Source organism: Mesoplodon mirus (genome assembly GCF_964341445.2).
Source record: "Mesoplodon mirus genome assembly, chromosome: 16".
Taxonomy (NCBI): domain Eukaryota; kingdom Metazoa; phylum Chordata; class Mammalia; order Artiodactyla; family Ziphiidae; genus Mesoplodon; species Mesoplodon mirus.
The window spans coordinates 26,624,467-26,639,960 of record NC_138992.1 but is presented as its reverse complement, the minus strand read 5'-3'; the positions used below and the strand labels follow the sequence as shown (position 1 = coordinate 26,639,960).

At 39.5% G+C, this 15,494-nt stretch overlaps 1 protein-coding gene across 6 annotated transcripts in view; it reads right to left on the bottom strand.

Annotated features, from left to right (window-relative positions):
* The window catches only part of SYBU (syntabulin), a 71,007-nt gene that overhangs the window by 35,300 nt on the left and 20,213 nt on the right, over positions 1-15,494 (bottom strand). For 4 of the 6 annotated variants that reach the window (XM_082601490.1, XM_082601491.1, XM_082601492.1 and 1 more), the window contains exons 3-4: positions 12,429-12,626; positions 9,928-9,987 (exon numbers count right to left, since the gene is read on the bottom strand). In XM_082601490.1, coding sequence (XP_082457616.1) covers positions 9,928-9,987; positions 12,429-12,626 — 258 coding nt within the window. The remainder of the gene's footprint in view (positions 1-9,927; positions 9,988-12,428; positions 12,627-15,494) is intronic. The other 2 variants (XM_082601488.1, XM_082601489.1) reach the window with 1 other exon arrangement.

The following is a 15,494-nucleotide window of genomic DNA, read 5'->3' as shown; positions in this document are numbered from 1 at the left end:
TAAACACTTTGAGTTTCAGTCTACACAGAGGCCCACTGCAAACTCTGTGCAGTGCCAATTAGCATTAACTCTGGCTGTGCTCATCTATTCCCATAGCACGTCGCTGGGCAAGGCCAAGCTCTGCATTTACAAATGCAGCATGCAATGCTCAGAGTTAGAAGAGCATTCTAAAATGTAATCGTCCGTGATCAATCTTTTTCCCTTTGGCTTCGAATGGCAGACTCACAAATGACAAGGGGTATTTAAAACAATATGTGTGTATTTTTAAACGTTTAGTTCCAGATTCTGCATTCAGAATATCTGAAAGGCGAGTGGAAAATTTGTTTTTAGACTACACTTTTAGCCTACCACAACTAACTTGACACACACATATACACAAAGAGCATATGCTCTGGGATCCAATATAATTATTTACTTACTGTGACTAATATGACTTACTTAGAAGGTAAGCTCCGTAGACTTTCATGGCAAACACTGCCTCTGCAAACAGCCTCCCACCACAGGCTGGGCTATGTCTTGTGCAGAAATACAGTGTGTGCAGCTCAGCTCATCTCTCCGTGGAGTACAGTCTCAGAGTGGGGTATCCATGGAGACCGAGCCTCCTACTTGTGCAGGGCAAGGAAGTTACTCCGCTGGGCACCATAGCAACAGGAGGCAGAGGGGAGGTTGGCCAATCAGGGAAGAGCACAGGAGCTTCTCCCTGGTGACTGCAGCATTTCAAATGAAACCATCGCCCTCATGAATGAACACAAAGCATTTAAGGAAACATCAAATTGTCAAACAGAAGTAAATGCGTACACAACAGTCAAGGCTAATCCTTTGACAATTATGGAGCAACACTGTGAGTCTTTCTACAATGATTATAGCCGAAAGATCAAGGAAGAAATTACATCAAAACCCCACACAGTCCTAAATTTAATGGCAAGCATGTGATGCTTTGAGGAAAATACTTGGTGTACTTCATGAATTCCAGCTATTTAAATATGCAAGGCACTTCACAGAGCTTCCCAGGAGAGAGGAACAGGAGACATCCATTGTTCTGATGGGGGAGAATGGAGTCGAGGGCTCCCTAGGACAACTGTTGGCATAGTGCTTCCAAACAGGAGTTTGCTTGAAGTAAGCATGTTTATCAAGCTTCCAGCAAAGCCCTCCATTGTATCAGAATAATTCTAACTAAGAAGGCATCCATGATAAAATAGGGCCAATGCAGACAAGATGGTGAGCGAACATTCAAATGCCTTAAAGCTGTGCTATTTGTAAACTCTCTTCATTTCTCATTTAATAATGGTAATGATCATTTATTGAGCACATACTGTAGACTAGGCAAATACTGTAACTAGAAACACAACTTCTTACCGGATGCTGACTCTGATCTTTGCAAAGATACAGGATGTACATGTTTACTTCTTAGTGCTGGGCAGTATTTACTCTGTGCATATACAGGCATATCTCATTTTATTGCGCTTTGCTTTATTGCACTTTGCAGACATTGTGTTTTTTTTACAAACTGAAGGCATATGGTAACCCTGAGTTGTCAGATGATGATTTGCATTTGACAGCATAAAGTATTTTTAAATTAAGATACGTATATTTTTTAGACATAATGCTATTGCACATTTACTAGACTACAGTATAGTGTAAGTATAACCTTTATATACTCTGGGAAACCAAAAAATTCATGTGACTCACTTTATCACAATATTCACCTTATTGCAGTGGTCTGGAACCAACCCACAATATCTCTAAGGTAGGCCTGTACTCTGTTATATACTTAACATATTTTACGATTCTCACAGCAACCTGAGAACAATAAGCATTAATTGTTCCTCCATATTATAAAAAAAAGAGAAAACATTTCCTAACGTTTACAAAAGAAACTCTCCTGCCCACTGACTCCTCCTCCCCTCACTGCTCCGCAGGTGACCTGGTCCACCCTATTCAATGTCTAAATACAAGGTGAGGTACCTTCCTCCTTACATTAAAGTTGTTCCAAAGCCTCTTATTATAGAGCTCTCTCTTATAATTACCTTCTTTGAACAAAAAGTGTCATCTGAAAAAGATACATCAGTCTGAATTGACCTCAGTCGGTGCTAGTTTGGGCTGCCTTCAGAGATCAACTGATGGGATTGTTTAAAATGAAGAAGGCCAAGAAATTCAAAACCAGATTTTGTAATTATTCCTGTCATACGACTCCTTCAACCTTTTAAAGATCAATTTAAATAGCAATGGTCAATGGTTAAGTTGTAGAGACTGAAAAACATATTCTTTGCTAACTAAACTCAGTAACTGAATAGCTTTGGGTAGTGACGGATACTTACATTGCATCTACAGGAAAACAGAAAAACCAGCTGTCCCGTGCTGTCCATGGATGTTGTGACAGCCTGCTCGTTGCCCTCCAATGTCCACCTCATTCTCCCCTTCTTCCATAATAATAGGTGCCCAGGTGACTAAGATGTCTTGGGATATAATTGGAAATGACATGTGTCACTTCTGTGCCCTGACCTTAAAATGACTGGGTGAGTATCCCCCGGTCCCTCTCCCCTTTCCTTCTGCCTGGTATAGGACAGCTGATCTGACACAGCTGCCTACCAGCCTCGCTCAACCAAACACTTATGTACTGCTTTATGAGACAGATCAACTTCTGTCTAATTTTAACCTCTGGATTTGGGGGCCTCTTTTTACATTAACTTAACTCATACCCTCACAGTACTTGTAGGCTTGAAAACAATACACAATAAAAGCACCAGACATGACTTCGAAACTGCTTTATATTAAACAAATTGGGCAGAAGTGAAGATAATTTGCTCTGGAAAAGACGGCTGAGTTGAAAGGTAGCTCGAACGATGAGCAAGACAATAAATTTTTTATATTAACTATGAATAACAAGATCAATGTTACTAAATTAATAGGAGTATAAATTGGTATGTTTAACTCAAAAAATAAATTTAAAAAACCTATCGGATATTGACTATTTCATCCATCTCTAAAGGTTTACTCCAGTTAGCAAATACAATAAAACATTTGTAATCTCATTAGGAAAATGCAGGGCCTTATACTCTGTATATAACTGTTTCCCTACACTTTGCTATTTTCACTGCCTTCTCATTAATGTACCTGCTTCCAGTTTCATCTCTTGATAAACCAAGTTCCACAGAGCAGCCAAAAGGATCTTGAACATATACATTAAATCGTCTCTCTTAAAACCGGCCAGAGGTTCCCATTGCTCTAAAGACACGGACCTCACCTGCGACAACTCTTCTCCCTTCCTAGGTCACTGCTCTGCCCACTGCCCCCCAAACCCTCCCCAAATGTGAAGAAATATGACTAAGTTCTCAGCTCACCTGTCATCTCCCCAGACACTCCCTGCCCCATACCCATGACTGTCTATAGCATTACCTTGTTTTACTTGTCACTATCTGAACTTATCTTGTTTGTCTGCTTGTGTGTGTATCAGCCATCTCCCCATGTTAAAGGCAGGCTCCAAAGGAACAGGCATCTTTTCCGTTTTTTCCACTCCTCTATCCCGAATGCCTGGAACAGTGGTGTCAGCACAGCTTAAATGCTTAATAAACACTTGTTGAGTGAATGAATGAACGCTGGTCAATCAATGTACAGCCAGGATTCAAACTGAGGTTTAGCAGAAACCTTACACGTGGTGAAGTGAGGGTTGCCGTCCTTCAGACTCCTACACAGCAGTCACCTTCCTGAAATGCCACATTCTAGTCCATGCATCTTGGAATGTAAGCCCATTGCAGCCAGCTTCCTGAAGCTTACCTCACTTAACCATGGGCTGCATTCATGTAGCTTGCTGCTGTCCCTTGGCTGCTCTCAGATACAGGTTCAGGTGGTAGAAGACCTTAATTCACTGAATTACCCAAATGAACTTACATGACTTTTGCTCAACACGTAACTTTTGTTAATAACCCTACAGTCCACCCAAATGCCACACAACAGATTATACTGGCGAGGAAGACAGAGAGGTCAGAGTACTTATCCCTCTGCCTCCTTTCTTGTCAGGTGCTTTGTTCCTCTACCAAAGTACACGGTTCCCTCACATGTAGCCTGGGAATTCTCTCCCTCTGGGTCCTGGGTATCTCGACCTTCCTCTGGCCTCTTCAGGATGGGGGAAGGGCTCCAGTCATTACCATCTCCATCCTTGTTGGATTTCCTTTATCAGGCCCATTCCTGTGTATGCAGTCTCTTCAATAAACTCTTCTCAATTAGGACACACACACACACAAAAAAGCCCAACCTAAAGAATGTATCTGCATGATTTATAACTCTTAGTTTATAGGTTTGTGTGTAAAAGAAGTTTCCAGGTTTATTTCTCTTATGCTGGTAGTTGATAAATATCTTTAATGGTGGGTGTGTGGTCTGCTGGAGTGTCTGCTACGTATGAGAGACCCATAATGCTTCATTCTCAACACATTAGAGCACTTAGCATCTGGCAGGCTCTCACACCGGTAGCTAGAACACTGTACATGCAATAAATCCTAGTAGACCTGGGATCTGGATGGCAGGGCCTCTGGGAAGAAGAAGATTATAATTCACTAATTCTTAGGGAAAAGCCATTAGCAGACCATTTGGCACTGTTACATTGATTGGGTGCATCATCAAAAGCACAGATGGGAGAAAGGCATGAGAGTAAATATGTAAGTAATCCTGCCATAAAGATAAATACTCAGGTCTCCTCATCACATTTAAGCTTTTTTTCACTGGTCTGGTCTCTGCTGGGGGGAAGGGATAGACTATGAAATAGTTCACCAGAAAACATTCTCTGCTGTATCCTGGGGGAACCTTGTTTCTCTCAGAGTGAAAGAAAGTTTCAGAGATCGATTTCGGTATCAGTGCAAAAGCTCTTGTTTAAGTTGGCAAAGCCTAATGATCTTTGCGAAAGTTTTTTTTTTTTTTTTTTTTTTTGGCGAAAGTATTAACGACAGGCAGGGCAGCACATAAAACATTGTGACAAGTACAGAAAGGACTAGTTCATGATTACGTAGAAAATCCTGAAGAACTTAACATTTCTTTGATGTTGACATCCTCAGGGTTTATTTTACTGACCTGCATCCAAACAGCCTCCTGTGTTTAACCTTCTGTATTTCATTGAAGTTACACTGAGGTTCAGTGATTCTGTTATCAGCAACAGCCAGCATGATCTATATATGGACTGTATCAGCTAATCTATAGGGCTCTACAGATATTTTTTTAAAATCCCTGTCTTATATCAATACATCTTTCTCAATTGTCACACTCTCCTATTAATTAGGAATAATTAAAATTATTCCTTTGAAGTCAGACCTTAGACGCAGTGCGGTAGTTAAGAGTTAGAAGCAAGACTACCCTGTTTAAAATCCATTTACAAACTGTGTGACCTTGCATGAATTAACCTCTCTATGCCACAGTTTCTCCGTCTGTAAAATATGGGATAATGATATCACTTTCTCACACTGATATTAAGATTAAGTGAGTAAAGTCCTTGGAATTTTGCCTGGGACAGTCAGGGCTCAATAAATATTAGCTAAAACAATTTTTAATCAAACTTCAGAGTCATGCAAGCCCACAATTACATTTAATGTATTCTTCCAGATACCTTCAGTATCTGAAATAGACTTAAGCCTTTATGTGAGGCTGGGCTTTGCTGCTGGAAGAACTTTGATTGAAACTGTAAGCTATTAGAAAAGTATTGCCCCTTGCCAAAGAATGCAGCATGTTTCCATTTAACCAAAATCTCTTTTAGCACTAAAATTTTAACTTTTCCACTCTATGAAAATATTTCTAAAACGTTCAAGACATTTTCCTGCCCTCATACACATTATCTTCTGCCAACTCCACCATCACACTGACTCAGTCTATTTCTGGAACATTAATTATTGCATTAAGTGCTACAAAACATTTAAAGCCTGAAACACTTAGAAGGTCTCTATGCTTTTCAGTGGTCTTTTGTCTGCTTTTTCATATCTTCCCATCTCTTTCTTCATTGTCAAGCCATCAGCTGTCAATTAATGCTCTTTTCAGTGCCCTCCTATAGCAAACACTCTCCCCACCCATGTTATGTGAATTGGGAGACATGACCTGCTAGAATTCTGTTTTAAATAAACATATAAGTTCTGTGGATAGTTTTAAGGGTTTTCCTGTAAACAAAGTGCAAGGAATTACTGATATCTATTTTAAGAGCAACAGATGACCATTCTTAACATTTACTAAGGAATTACTTTGTGCTAGGTCCAATGTTGGGCATTTTACATTCTTTAATCTGTTTAATTGTCACAATAACCCATTTTACAGATGCGGAATACCAAGTTTCCGGAAGATAACAAGTAGTTGAAGAGTGCACAGTTATAAAAAGGTGGTATGGAACTGTGAACCTAGTATACTGGGCTCCTGAGTCCGGTGGTTAGAAAGTGTCCCCTCAGCCCTGCCCTCCCCTCACTTTTTTTCTGAAGAAATAATCTGGGTAAGCTGTGAGTCTCCTCTTTGTAGCTCAAGTTATAAGAATGTATGTCCCACCCGCACCCCATCCTGTAAATTGTTTCTTTTATTTCACAGAACTAACTTTGAAGTGAAAGGGACAATGCTTGTGATAAGCACGGGAACAGCTGCAGGCTATCGGCTGTGTGTGAAAGAGCCTCAATCTACTAAGGGGACCAGTGTTGATTAATCATTAACCCAGTTGGTACCTTCAGAGTTTTCCAGCAAATGCCTCTGAATGTGGGAAAGCGTCTTCTTAAAGTAACCCATCCTCTGTTGTTGTTGTGAGGTTATTACAGTTCATCTGGCCAGGTCTCTGATTTCAAAAGCCTGGGTGGTGTCTGATGACAAGGGAATACTAACTTAGTCTGAATGCTGATGGCAGAGGTGACATCTTTCAAATGCAGATTTCAACATTTCAGTTTCTAAATGTGGGTTTCTTTTCAATTATAGTGACCCTAACCATTTGCTCTTGACCTATCTCCTTAACTGGGAGGTGTTTTTTTCTCCCTTTCACATTTTCTAAATATTTGTTTAAATTGTGTAATTCTTTCCCCAGCTCTCCCACAAGCCTTGAGTAGGAAGGATTTAGTACTTGCATTTGTAGAACAATAACACTGGGTCTTTTTCTCCTTTGGGATAAGAGGCTCCCCAAGTAGAAAATCAAGCATTAAAGGAGGCCCAGGGTTTCCCTGGTGGCGCAGTGGTTGAGAGTCCACCTGCCGATGAAGGGGAGACGGGTTCGTGCCCCGGTCCGGGAGGATCCCACATGCCGCGGAGCGGCTGGGCCCGTGAGCCATGGCTGCTGAGCCTGTGCGTCCGGAGCCTGTGCTCCGCAACGGGAGAGGCCACAGCGGTGAGAGGCCCGCGTACCGCAAAGAGAAAAAAGAAAAAAAAAAAAAAAAGGAGGCCCAGGAATGTCATTTAATGTCCTAGCACAGAAATCCAATTAGGCCTTTCCTTTCTAGGAGAGAAAAATCTCATCAGGAAAACTGACTGTGAACTACATATAGGAAAAGCGCCTGGGAGAAGGAATGGTAGCGCCACAGATCCCTGAAAAAGTATTGGGATTAACGTGTACACACTACTATATATAAAATAGATAACTAATAAGGACCTACTGTATAACACAGGGAACTCTACTCAATAATCTGTAATGACCTATATGGGAAAAGAATCTGAAAAAGAGTGCATATATGTGTATGTATAACTGATTCACTTTGCTGTACAGCGGAAACTAACACAACACTGTAAATCAACTAGAATCCAATAAAAATTAATTATTAAAAAAAAAAGTTCCCAATCAGAATGCCTTCATTCCCTTCCCTTTTTTTTTTTTTTGGCGGTATGCTGGCCTCTCACTGTTGTGGCCTCTCCCATTGCAGAGCACAGGCTCCGGACGCACAGGCTCAGCGGCCATGGCTCATGGGCCCAGCCACTCCACGGCATGTGGGATCTTCCCGGGGCACGAACCCGTGTCCCCTGAATCGGCAGGTGGACTCTCAACCACTGCGCCACCAGGGAAGCCCCATTCCCTTCCTTTTAATCTGTACTGCAGCCCAGATTTATTGTAGTTTTCTGCCTTAAATGATAAGGTCCTTAAGAGCAGGGATGATGTTGAGGTCATCTTTGCTTATCTTTCCCATGTTCCCCCCACACTACACATGATTCCTTGTATACTCTATTCTCAGAGAAGAATTTGCTGAACACCTACCTGATGACAGACATTGTATTACACTCTGGAGATTCAGTCTTAAATGTGTGCTGAGTTGACATGAAAAAGGCAAAGCCATTATTCCACTGAACTGCAGGGATGTTTTCTTCCGCTCTGTGGTGGTAATTTTTAATTAAATCTGCATAGGCATTAAGTGATAGAAGCCAAAGTGACAGAAGGCTCACTGCCTCCAAGAAGTTCCAACACGAGTCCTGCTTGGAGGAAGGCAGGGCTTTCATGCTGTGCGCGTGCCACAGTACCCTGCTGGAGAGGTGCTGGCGTGCTCAGCTCACCTTTCAGAGCCCTTCCTGGCATCCTGTGACACAGTTCTCTTCTCCTTCTGCATTAGATACTCAGTAAATATTATTAGCTCTTTAACTGAATGACCAAAGGGGCATTTCAATAACTCCTTTCTGAGATGAACAGCAGTTTCCAGAATCTAGAACAACGGACCTAAAATAAAATGGGCCCAGGTTAATGTTAAAGGGCCCTTGAGCATCTGTATAAGAGACACTAATTGCTTGCTATTTTAATAAACTGGTATTGGTCCTAATGAGTCGATTTATTTTAAAAAAGTAGAGCGCACATCAAGAGCAGAAGATGAGTTTAGGCTGAGGGGAGATGGTCACCTGGGGACAGAGGAGGTGGAACATTTTAACCGGAGAGCAGTATCTTCTTGTGGTTTAACAGATTATGTCTCTGCATTTTATAAATTTTGCAGTCACTCAGGGGCCTCGGTTCCAGGATTTCCTCTCTTCCTATTTATGAGAATGACAGATTTATTCTGCTGAAAGTTCAGAGAACTATAAGTCATGGTGCAGATTGTTCTAAATACAAAGAACTTACTGTCCAGAATTGAGGCCCAGTCAAAAGCTCGAGCAATGGTTTTTAGTGATGACATTAGGAATTTCAGGCAACTAAGGAATAACCTTTAGGGGCCCCTGTGACCTTGATAAAATGCAAATAAATTAAAAAATCACGAGGTCAGCACTGCTTAGGTGATATGTTTGCCTCTGAGCAATTAAATCAGAAGCAGTTGACAAAGGCACTGTTTCAGGCTCTGCCTCTGGGCAAGGGTCATTAAACTAGGAGTCATAAATCCTAATAAAGGAGACCCATGAAACCTCAGAAATAGTAATGTGATATTTTGTGCGTGTTTTTCTGGAGTATGGGTCTGTGGCCTTCACTATTCTCAAATGATCCATTATCAAAACAGCATGAAGAACAACTCTTGTTTCCTTTCCTCCCGTCTTCCCTCCCTCCCCCCTCCTTTTTATTCTTTTTGTCTGCATTTTCTTCATGAAAGCATAAGGCTTAAACATTCTCAGCAAGACAAGTAGCTGATCTTTAGCAAGTGAGTATCTTCTGTAGGAACCAGACTTGCTCAGGGTGGATTCTGTACATACACATAGGGTTTTAAATCTTTCGTTAAGATATGATTATTCTTATTATGGTTATTGAAACAAGGAACGGTAAGGATAACCTTAACTGCCATTTAAATTTAGGTTGTTCTTGCTGCGCCACACTTTTCTCTTTTTTCACGGTTTCTTTGTATTGTCACCACTGTAAAATGTTTTTGGAATGGGGCCAGGCGGTGGAGGGGTGGTGAATAACAAAAATGAAATAATTTCAGGTTGCATTCAAGTCCTACAGTACCTTCACAAGAAAAATCTACTTTTTCTTCACAATCCATGAAGCAGACATTCTTTCCTGCAGCATTTCATATTCTCAATCCCATAGCCTACCTTTGCTGTTGAGGTCAACCAATGTTGATTGTGCCCTCGATACACACCGGACCCTGTGTGCTAGGAATACAAAAAGAGGATGACAGGGCTTCTGCTCTTAAACTCACATCCTGTATGCTACAGAAGCAGACTCCATTGGTGACTGCTCCCAGGTTAAAAGAAAATTGAGAACATTTCTCAAAGGAAGATATACAAATAGCCAATAAGCACATGAAAAGATGCTCATCATCTTTAGCCACCAGGGAAATGTAAATCAAAAGCACAATGAAATACCACTTCACACTCACTAGAGTGGGTATAATCAAAAAGATAGACCATAACAACTGTTGGTAAAGATGTGGAGAAACTGAAACCCTTATACATTGCTGGTGGTTTGTAAAGTGGTGCAGCCATTTGGGAATACAGTTTGGCAATTCCTCAAAGGGTTAAACATAGAGCTGTCGTATGATTCAGCAATTTCATTCCTAGGTATATACCCAAGAGAACTGAAAGCATGCACAAAAACCTGTATGTGGATGTTCATGGCACCATTATTCATGATAGCCCCAAAGTGGAAACAATCCAAATGTCCATCAACTGTGAAGGGATAAACAAAATGTGGTCTGTCACCACACTAAGGCAAGATGTTAATAACAGGGGAAACTGGAAATAGTGGTAGTGAGGGGTGATATAAGAACTCTGTTACTGCCTGCTCAATTTTTCTGTAAACCCAAAATTGCTAAAAAAAAGATCTATTTTAAAATGTGGTATATGCATACAATAGAATATTATTGAGCCATAAAAAGAATGAAGTACTAATACATGAACCTTGAAAACATTATGCTAAGTGAAAGAAGCCGAACACAAAAGGCCACATATTGTATGATTCCTTTATACGAGATGTCCAGAACAGGCAAATCAGACAGAGGGTAGGTTGGTGGTTGCCAAGGGCTGGAAGAAAGGAAAAGTGGACAGTGACTGCTAATGGGTATGAGGTTTCTTTTGGGGGAGATAAAAATGTCCTGAAATTGGACAGTAGTGATGTTTGTATGATCTCTTGAATATACTAAATACCACTGAAATGTATATTTTAAGAGGGTGAGTTTTATGGTATATGAATTATTTCTTAATTTAAAAAAAGGAGAATTGAGTTGGGGGAGGGAGGAAGGCAGTTCTAGTTCTTGAGTACACAAGGTAATGGTTTATTTCTTGGCTATAATTACAGGACCCTCTTTAATTCATTGTTTCTGTCTTAAATATTGGGGGTAGCCAACACCTTTTTTACAATGTCCATCTTTCTCTTTTATATGCTGTCTTCTCCATTGTGTATCATTCTCTTTCTTTTTTATATTTTTCCGAAGCAAAGGACTGTTAACAAATTCATCATGACAAAATTTACCAGGAACTATTAGGAAACAGAGGATTTCTTCTTCACACAGTTTAAGTTTTGCTCTCAGACTAAACAACATTTTCTTTGGTTGACCAAAAGAAAGACAAAGAATAATCCATTAAGATATGCTATGCATGTCAATTATTCAGGAAGAACAGAAGCAGAGAGAGATGGAAGAGGACACAGGACCTTCCAATGGAAGCGTACACAGGACCAACCTTTGGCTCCATTGAAATAAAGCCATCTATAGCTCCTTGCACAATAATGATATCACCAAACAAAAATTAGAAGACAAATGTAAGGAATGGGGCTCATGCAAGCCATTAATCTGTCTTTTCAGGCTCATTAATATGTATAGTACAACTGGTGATACTGAAGAAAATAATGCAATATAGGGGTTGTCTCTCAATGCCAATACTCAGGTCCTTTCATTTTCAAGTTATAACTTTAATTTCACTAAAACTATATTTGTTCATATACTGTATATATTTCTGAGATGGAAAATATTTATTTATATATTGCAAATTCTGAGAACTGACCTTTTCTGATGTTCATGGAATCTCATTCACTGTAATAAAAATCTCCATTTCATCTCATAGCTTTTACTATTTTGTAATTATTGAACATTCTATGTATATATATATATTGAATATATAGCATCATATTCATATTTAAATCTTTCAAAGCAAATAAAATAACTAGGTCAGCAAGTATGCCCAGCCCTACAGATGTGCATCAAGACAACCTGTTCTTTTCACAATTTGTGCACACTTTAAATGGTACCAAGTAATTTCTTAGTATAATTTATGCTAGACTTAATTATATAGTTTAAATGTCTGTTAGACCATTCAGTTAACATTTCTACAAATTTCCTCCCTTTTTTACATGTCTTTATAATGGACACATATGTCACTATGCATTCTCAATTATTAACAACTAGTACAGAAAACATTCCACTCTATGCTCTACCTCCTTTACTAAAAAAAAAAAAAAAAAAAAAGATGTTTCTGGGTGCTAGGCACAGCATTAGTGTTCCCTACCTTGATATCCAGGTGTTTCATTTCAAATTTCATTTGAAATCCCTCTAGTCACATTTCTCCAATAAGAACATGAAGAGTTTACGTACACTCACCTGGCTTTACAAGGCCTGACTTTGGTTCCTTCTTATGTCGAGCTGACTGGATGCTTCCCTCACCAACCATTCCAGCTGTGAATTTCTTTCTAGTAAAGTCTTCATCACTTCCAGGGCAAAAGCCAACAGGGCTGCTGCCAGCATCCGAGGGCGTTTTCACGGGAGATACTGACTGACTACTAGGACAGCCTGTGTCATCTGGAAGACAAGAATCAATGAGTGTTTAATGAGGAGGGAGGAAATCAATGATGGCAAAGGGAGGGCAGGCAGTGAGCCATGCCCACACGCGCTCACACATGTACTCTGCTCAAGAGGCCCGGGTTGACTCCTGTGGGTGACTTGCCTTTTATTTTCCATATTCTGGCCAATCGTGTTAACAATCAGCTATTATAAAACATATTTTAAGGCAAAACCTTACAAGATTTTGCATCACAAATACTTCTGTAACATTCTTGTTGTCAAAACCTAAATTAGTTTGTTTTGACACTGAGGTAGTATACTTTTGGGTCATAATCGTCCATAAATTTTTGATGGGGTAGGTAAATAAAACGTTTGCCAGAGCAATTCAGGATTATTAATTTGAAGTCTTTGGGGTTGTCGGTGTTAGGAAAAAGTTACTTGAATATTATTGACCACACCCAGTTTTTGATTACTGGGCCCATCAAGTGGTTAACAGAGTTTCATAGAGGCGAAAGCTGGCTTTAGGAGTTCAAGGAAGCAGAAGGCAGTGATCCTGTTTTATTATCAAATGCACTCAACCAAAAATACATCAGTCAGATATCTTGCTGCCTGGGGTAAATGGGTAAAATAAAAATGATATTCAAATTAAAAATATTCCCTTAACTTTCAAGTTATATATTACTACCATGGTCATTACTATAATATGCATGATATGAAGTGATTTGTGTAGATGCTTATTAAGCAAACAGGAAAGTCGCATTGCTAACCCCTATAAATACTTTCCATATCTATTAAATATTTATAATGGTTGGTTAATTCATTTATACTGTGGTGAGAACTGTATGGGAATTTAAAGCCAATCAACATTACTTAACAGTATGTCTACTCAAACTAATCAATTAGTGGTAAATCTTCACTGCTAAATAATTCTTTATTATATGGAAATATTTTGATGTCAGAGTTATTTTAGTAACTAAGTGGGCAAAAAATGAATAAGGACATTTAGTACTAATAACTTTTAGGATTATTACACTTTTATAAATATTAAAGGAACTAAAATAATTTGCCATATATCAAAGGCTATTCTAAAACTTCATAGCTTGAATGAAGACAGAAACAGAAGTAGTTCTGAATAAAATATACTGGTTGCCTGAATTAAGATGACTAGAATCATCTAAAAAGTAATTGCCTTTGCTTCATTTTTGGCCTTTATTTCAATTTTTATTATGAAATGTCTAAGTTCCTAGAACAAAGTGAACTTGGCACTAGTAAAATGATGTATTTCTCTTGGATCTTTTTTGACTTTTGGACATATTAGTCTATATAGGACCTCAATGGTCTGTTTCTGGAAGTAAATGGTTTTTAGTGCACGGTTCATACCTTCTGTCTTTGTTGATCTTTTAAATGTGCTATGTTCTTCCTGAATTGAAGAAACTTTGGCCCTGAATCATTGTGATGAGACTCCTCTTGGCTGCTACTGCTCAGCTATTTCGCTATTGTCCCTGGCTTTCTCCTACATTTGCATGTCCCACGCTTCAATCCAAAGAAATCTGAGCTCCTTTCAATCCAAAGAAATCTGAGTGCAAAGTTGCTAATTACTCAGACAGATTCCAGCACTTTTACAAGGTTCAACAGGTCTGCACATGGCCTTGGGAGAGCCTGGTTCCTGATTCCTATCCCAAAGCAGAGAAGCTCAAATGATTGAGGTCTAATCATCCAAAATTACCTATTGTCTTTAAAAGTATTTCCCTATGAGTCAGTTCCATAAATTACTTCTTTTAAAAGAGAGATGGCCCAAATTAACAGAAATCCATGCTTCAGATTCTCTACCCTAAAAGGTACTTTTTCTTGAGAACTCTCAAAGGGACAAAATTAAACAATTTCCAGTATTGAGAAACACTGTCGAAATTGTAATTTAAGTAAACAGAAAATGAATGTGTTTTGTTTGGTTCTACTATCACTTTGCCAGAGTTAAATAAGAAGGAATGAGGATATGCCATGTTTTCAGTACTAGACATTTCAAGGATTAAGTACTAGGGTCTGATTAAAAATTGGGGACTGAAGTTATTCCGAATGGTGGCAGTTTAGGGTAGGCAGTAGCAATTTTTCACCTGGCATGTATGCCTCACTTGTCATCAATATTTACAGCCAATAACTCCAGGGACAAGGATTGAGAAGATGAATACCTAAATAAATCTTTAACTTCAGGTGCCTTGTACAGCTTTTGAATCATTACCTAGTAAACAAGTGTTCATTCATCACCTCTTAACTGTCTGGTACTGCACTTCACATTGTGGGGGAAACGAGAGGGATATGAGACATCGTCTTTCATTAAACAAATATGTATCAAGTCCTGGCACTGAACCAGCCACAGGCACTGTACCCAGCCCCCATACTGATGGAGCTTATAAGTAAGTAAAAGGGGTTGGTAAATATCACTTCCAGTGCATAGTTTCTGTAAGCTGTTAAGTCCATTAAGGCAAATCCATATCCAAGAAAAACTGAGTTATCAGAGAAGCTTGGGGCATTTGCCTGTTTTGTCTAACGGGACCAACACTAACAAAGGAATCTGGTTTTGGAAAGGGCAGGGCCATTAATTTTCCTACTACAGAGACCACACTTTAGGTTATGCAAAGTAAGCCCCGAGCAAAAGCAACAGAGCTTCAGTACCAGAGAGTCATCTGGTCACCTGTGGCACCTGAGTTATTTTCCTCTGTGCAGCACTGAAGAAGTGGTTATTTTTTCAACAAGTCTTGTTTAGGGCCCCTTCCCTCCTCTTTCCTCTTCCTCCTTTTTAACTTCATGATCAGAGCTGGAAGCAGACCACCAGTCCAGATGAAGATAATATTCCTTTCCAAAATGCAATGCAAAATATTCTTAGTTCAC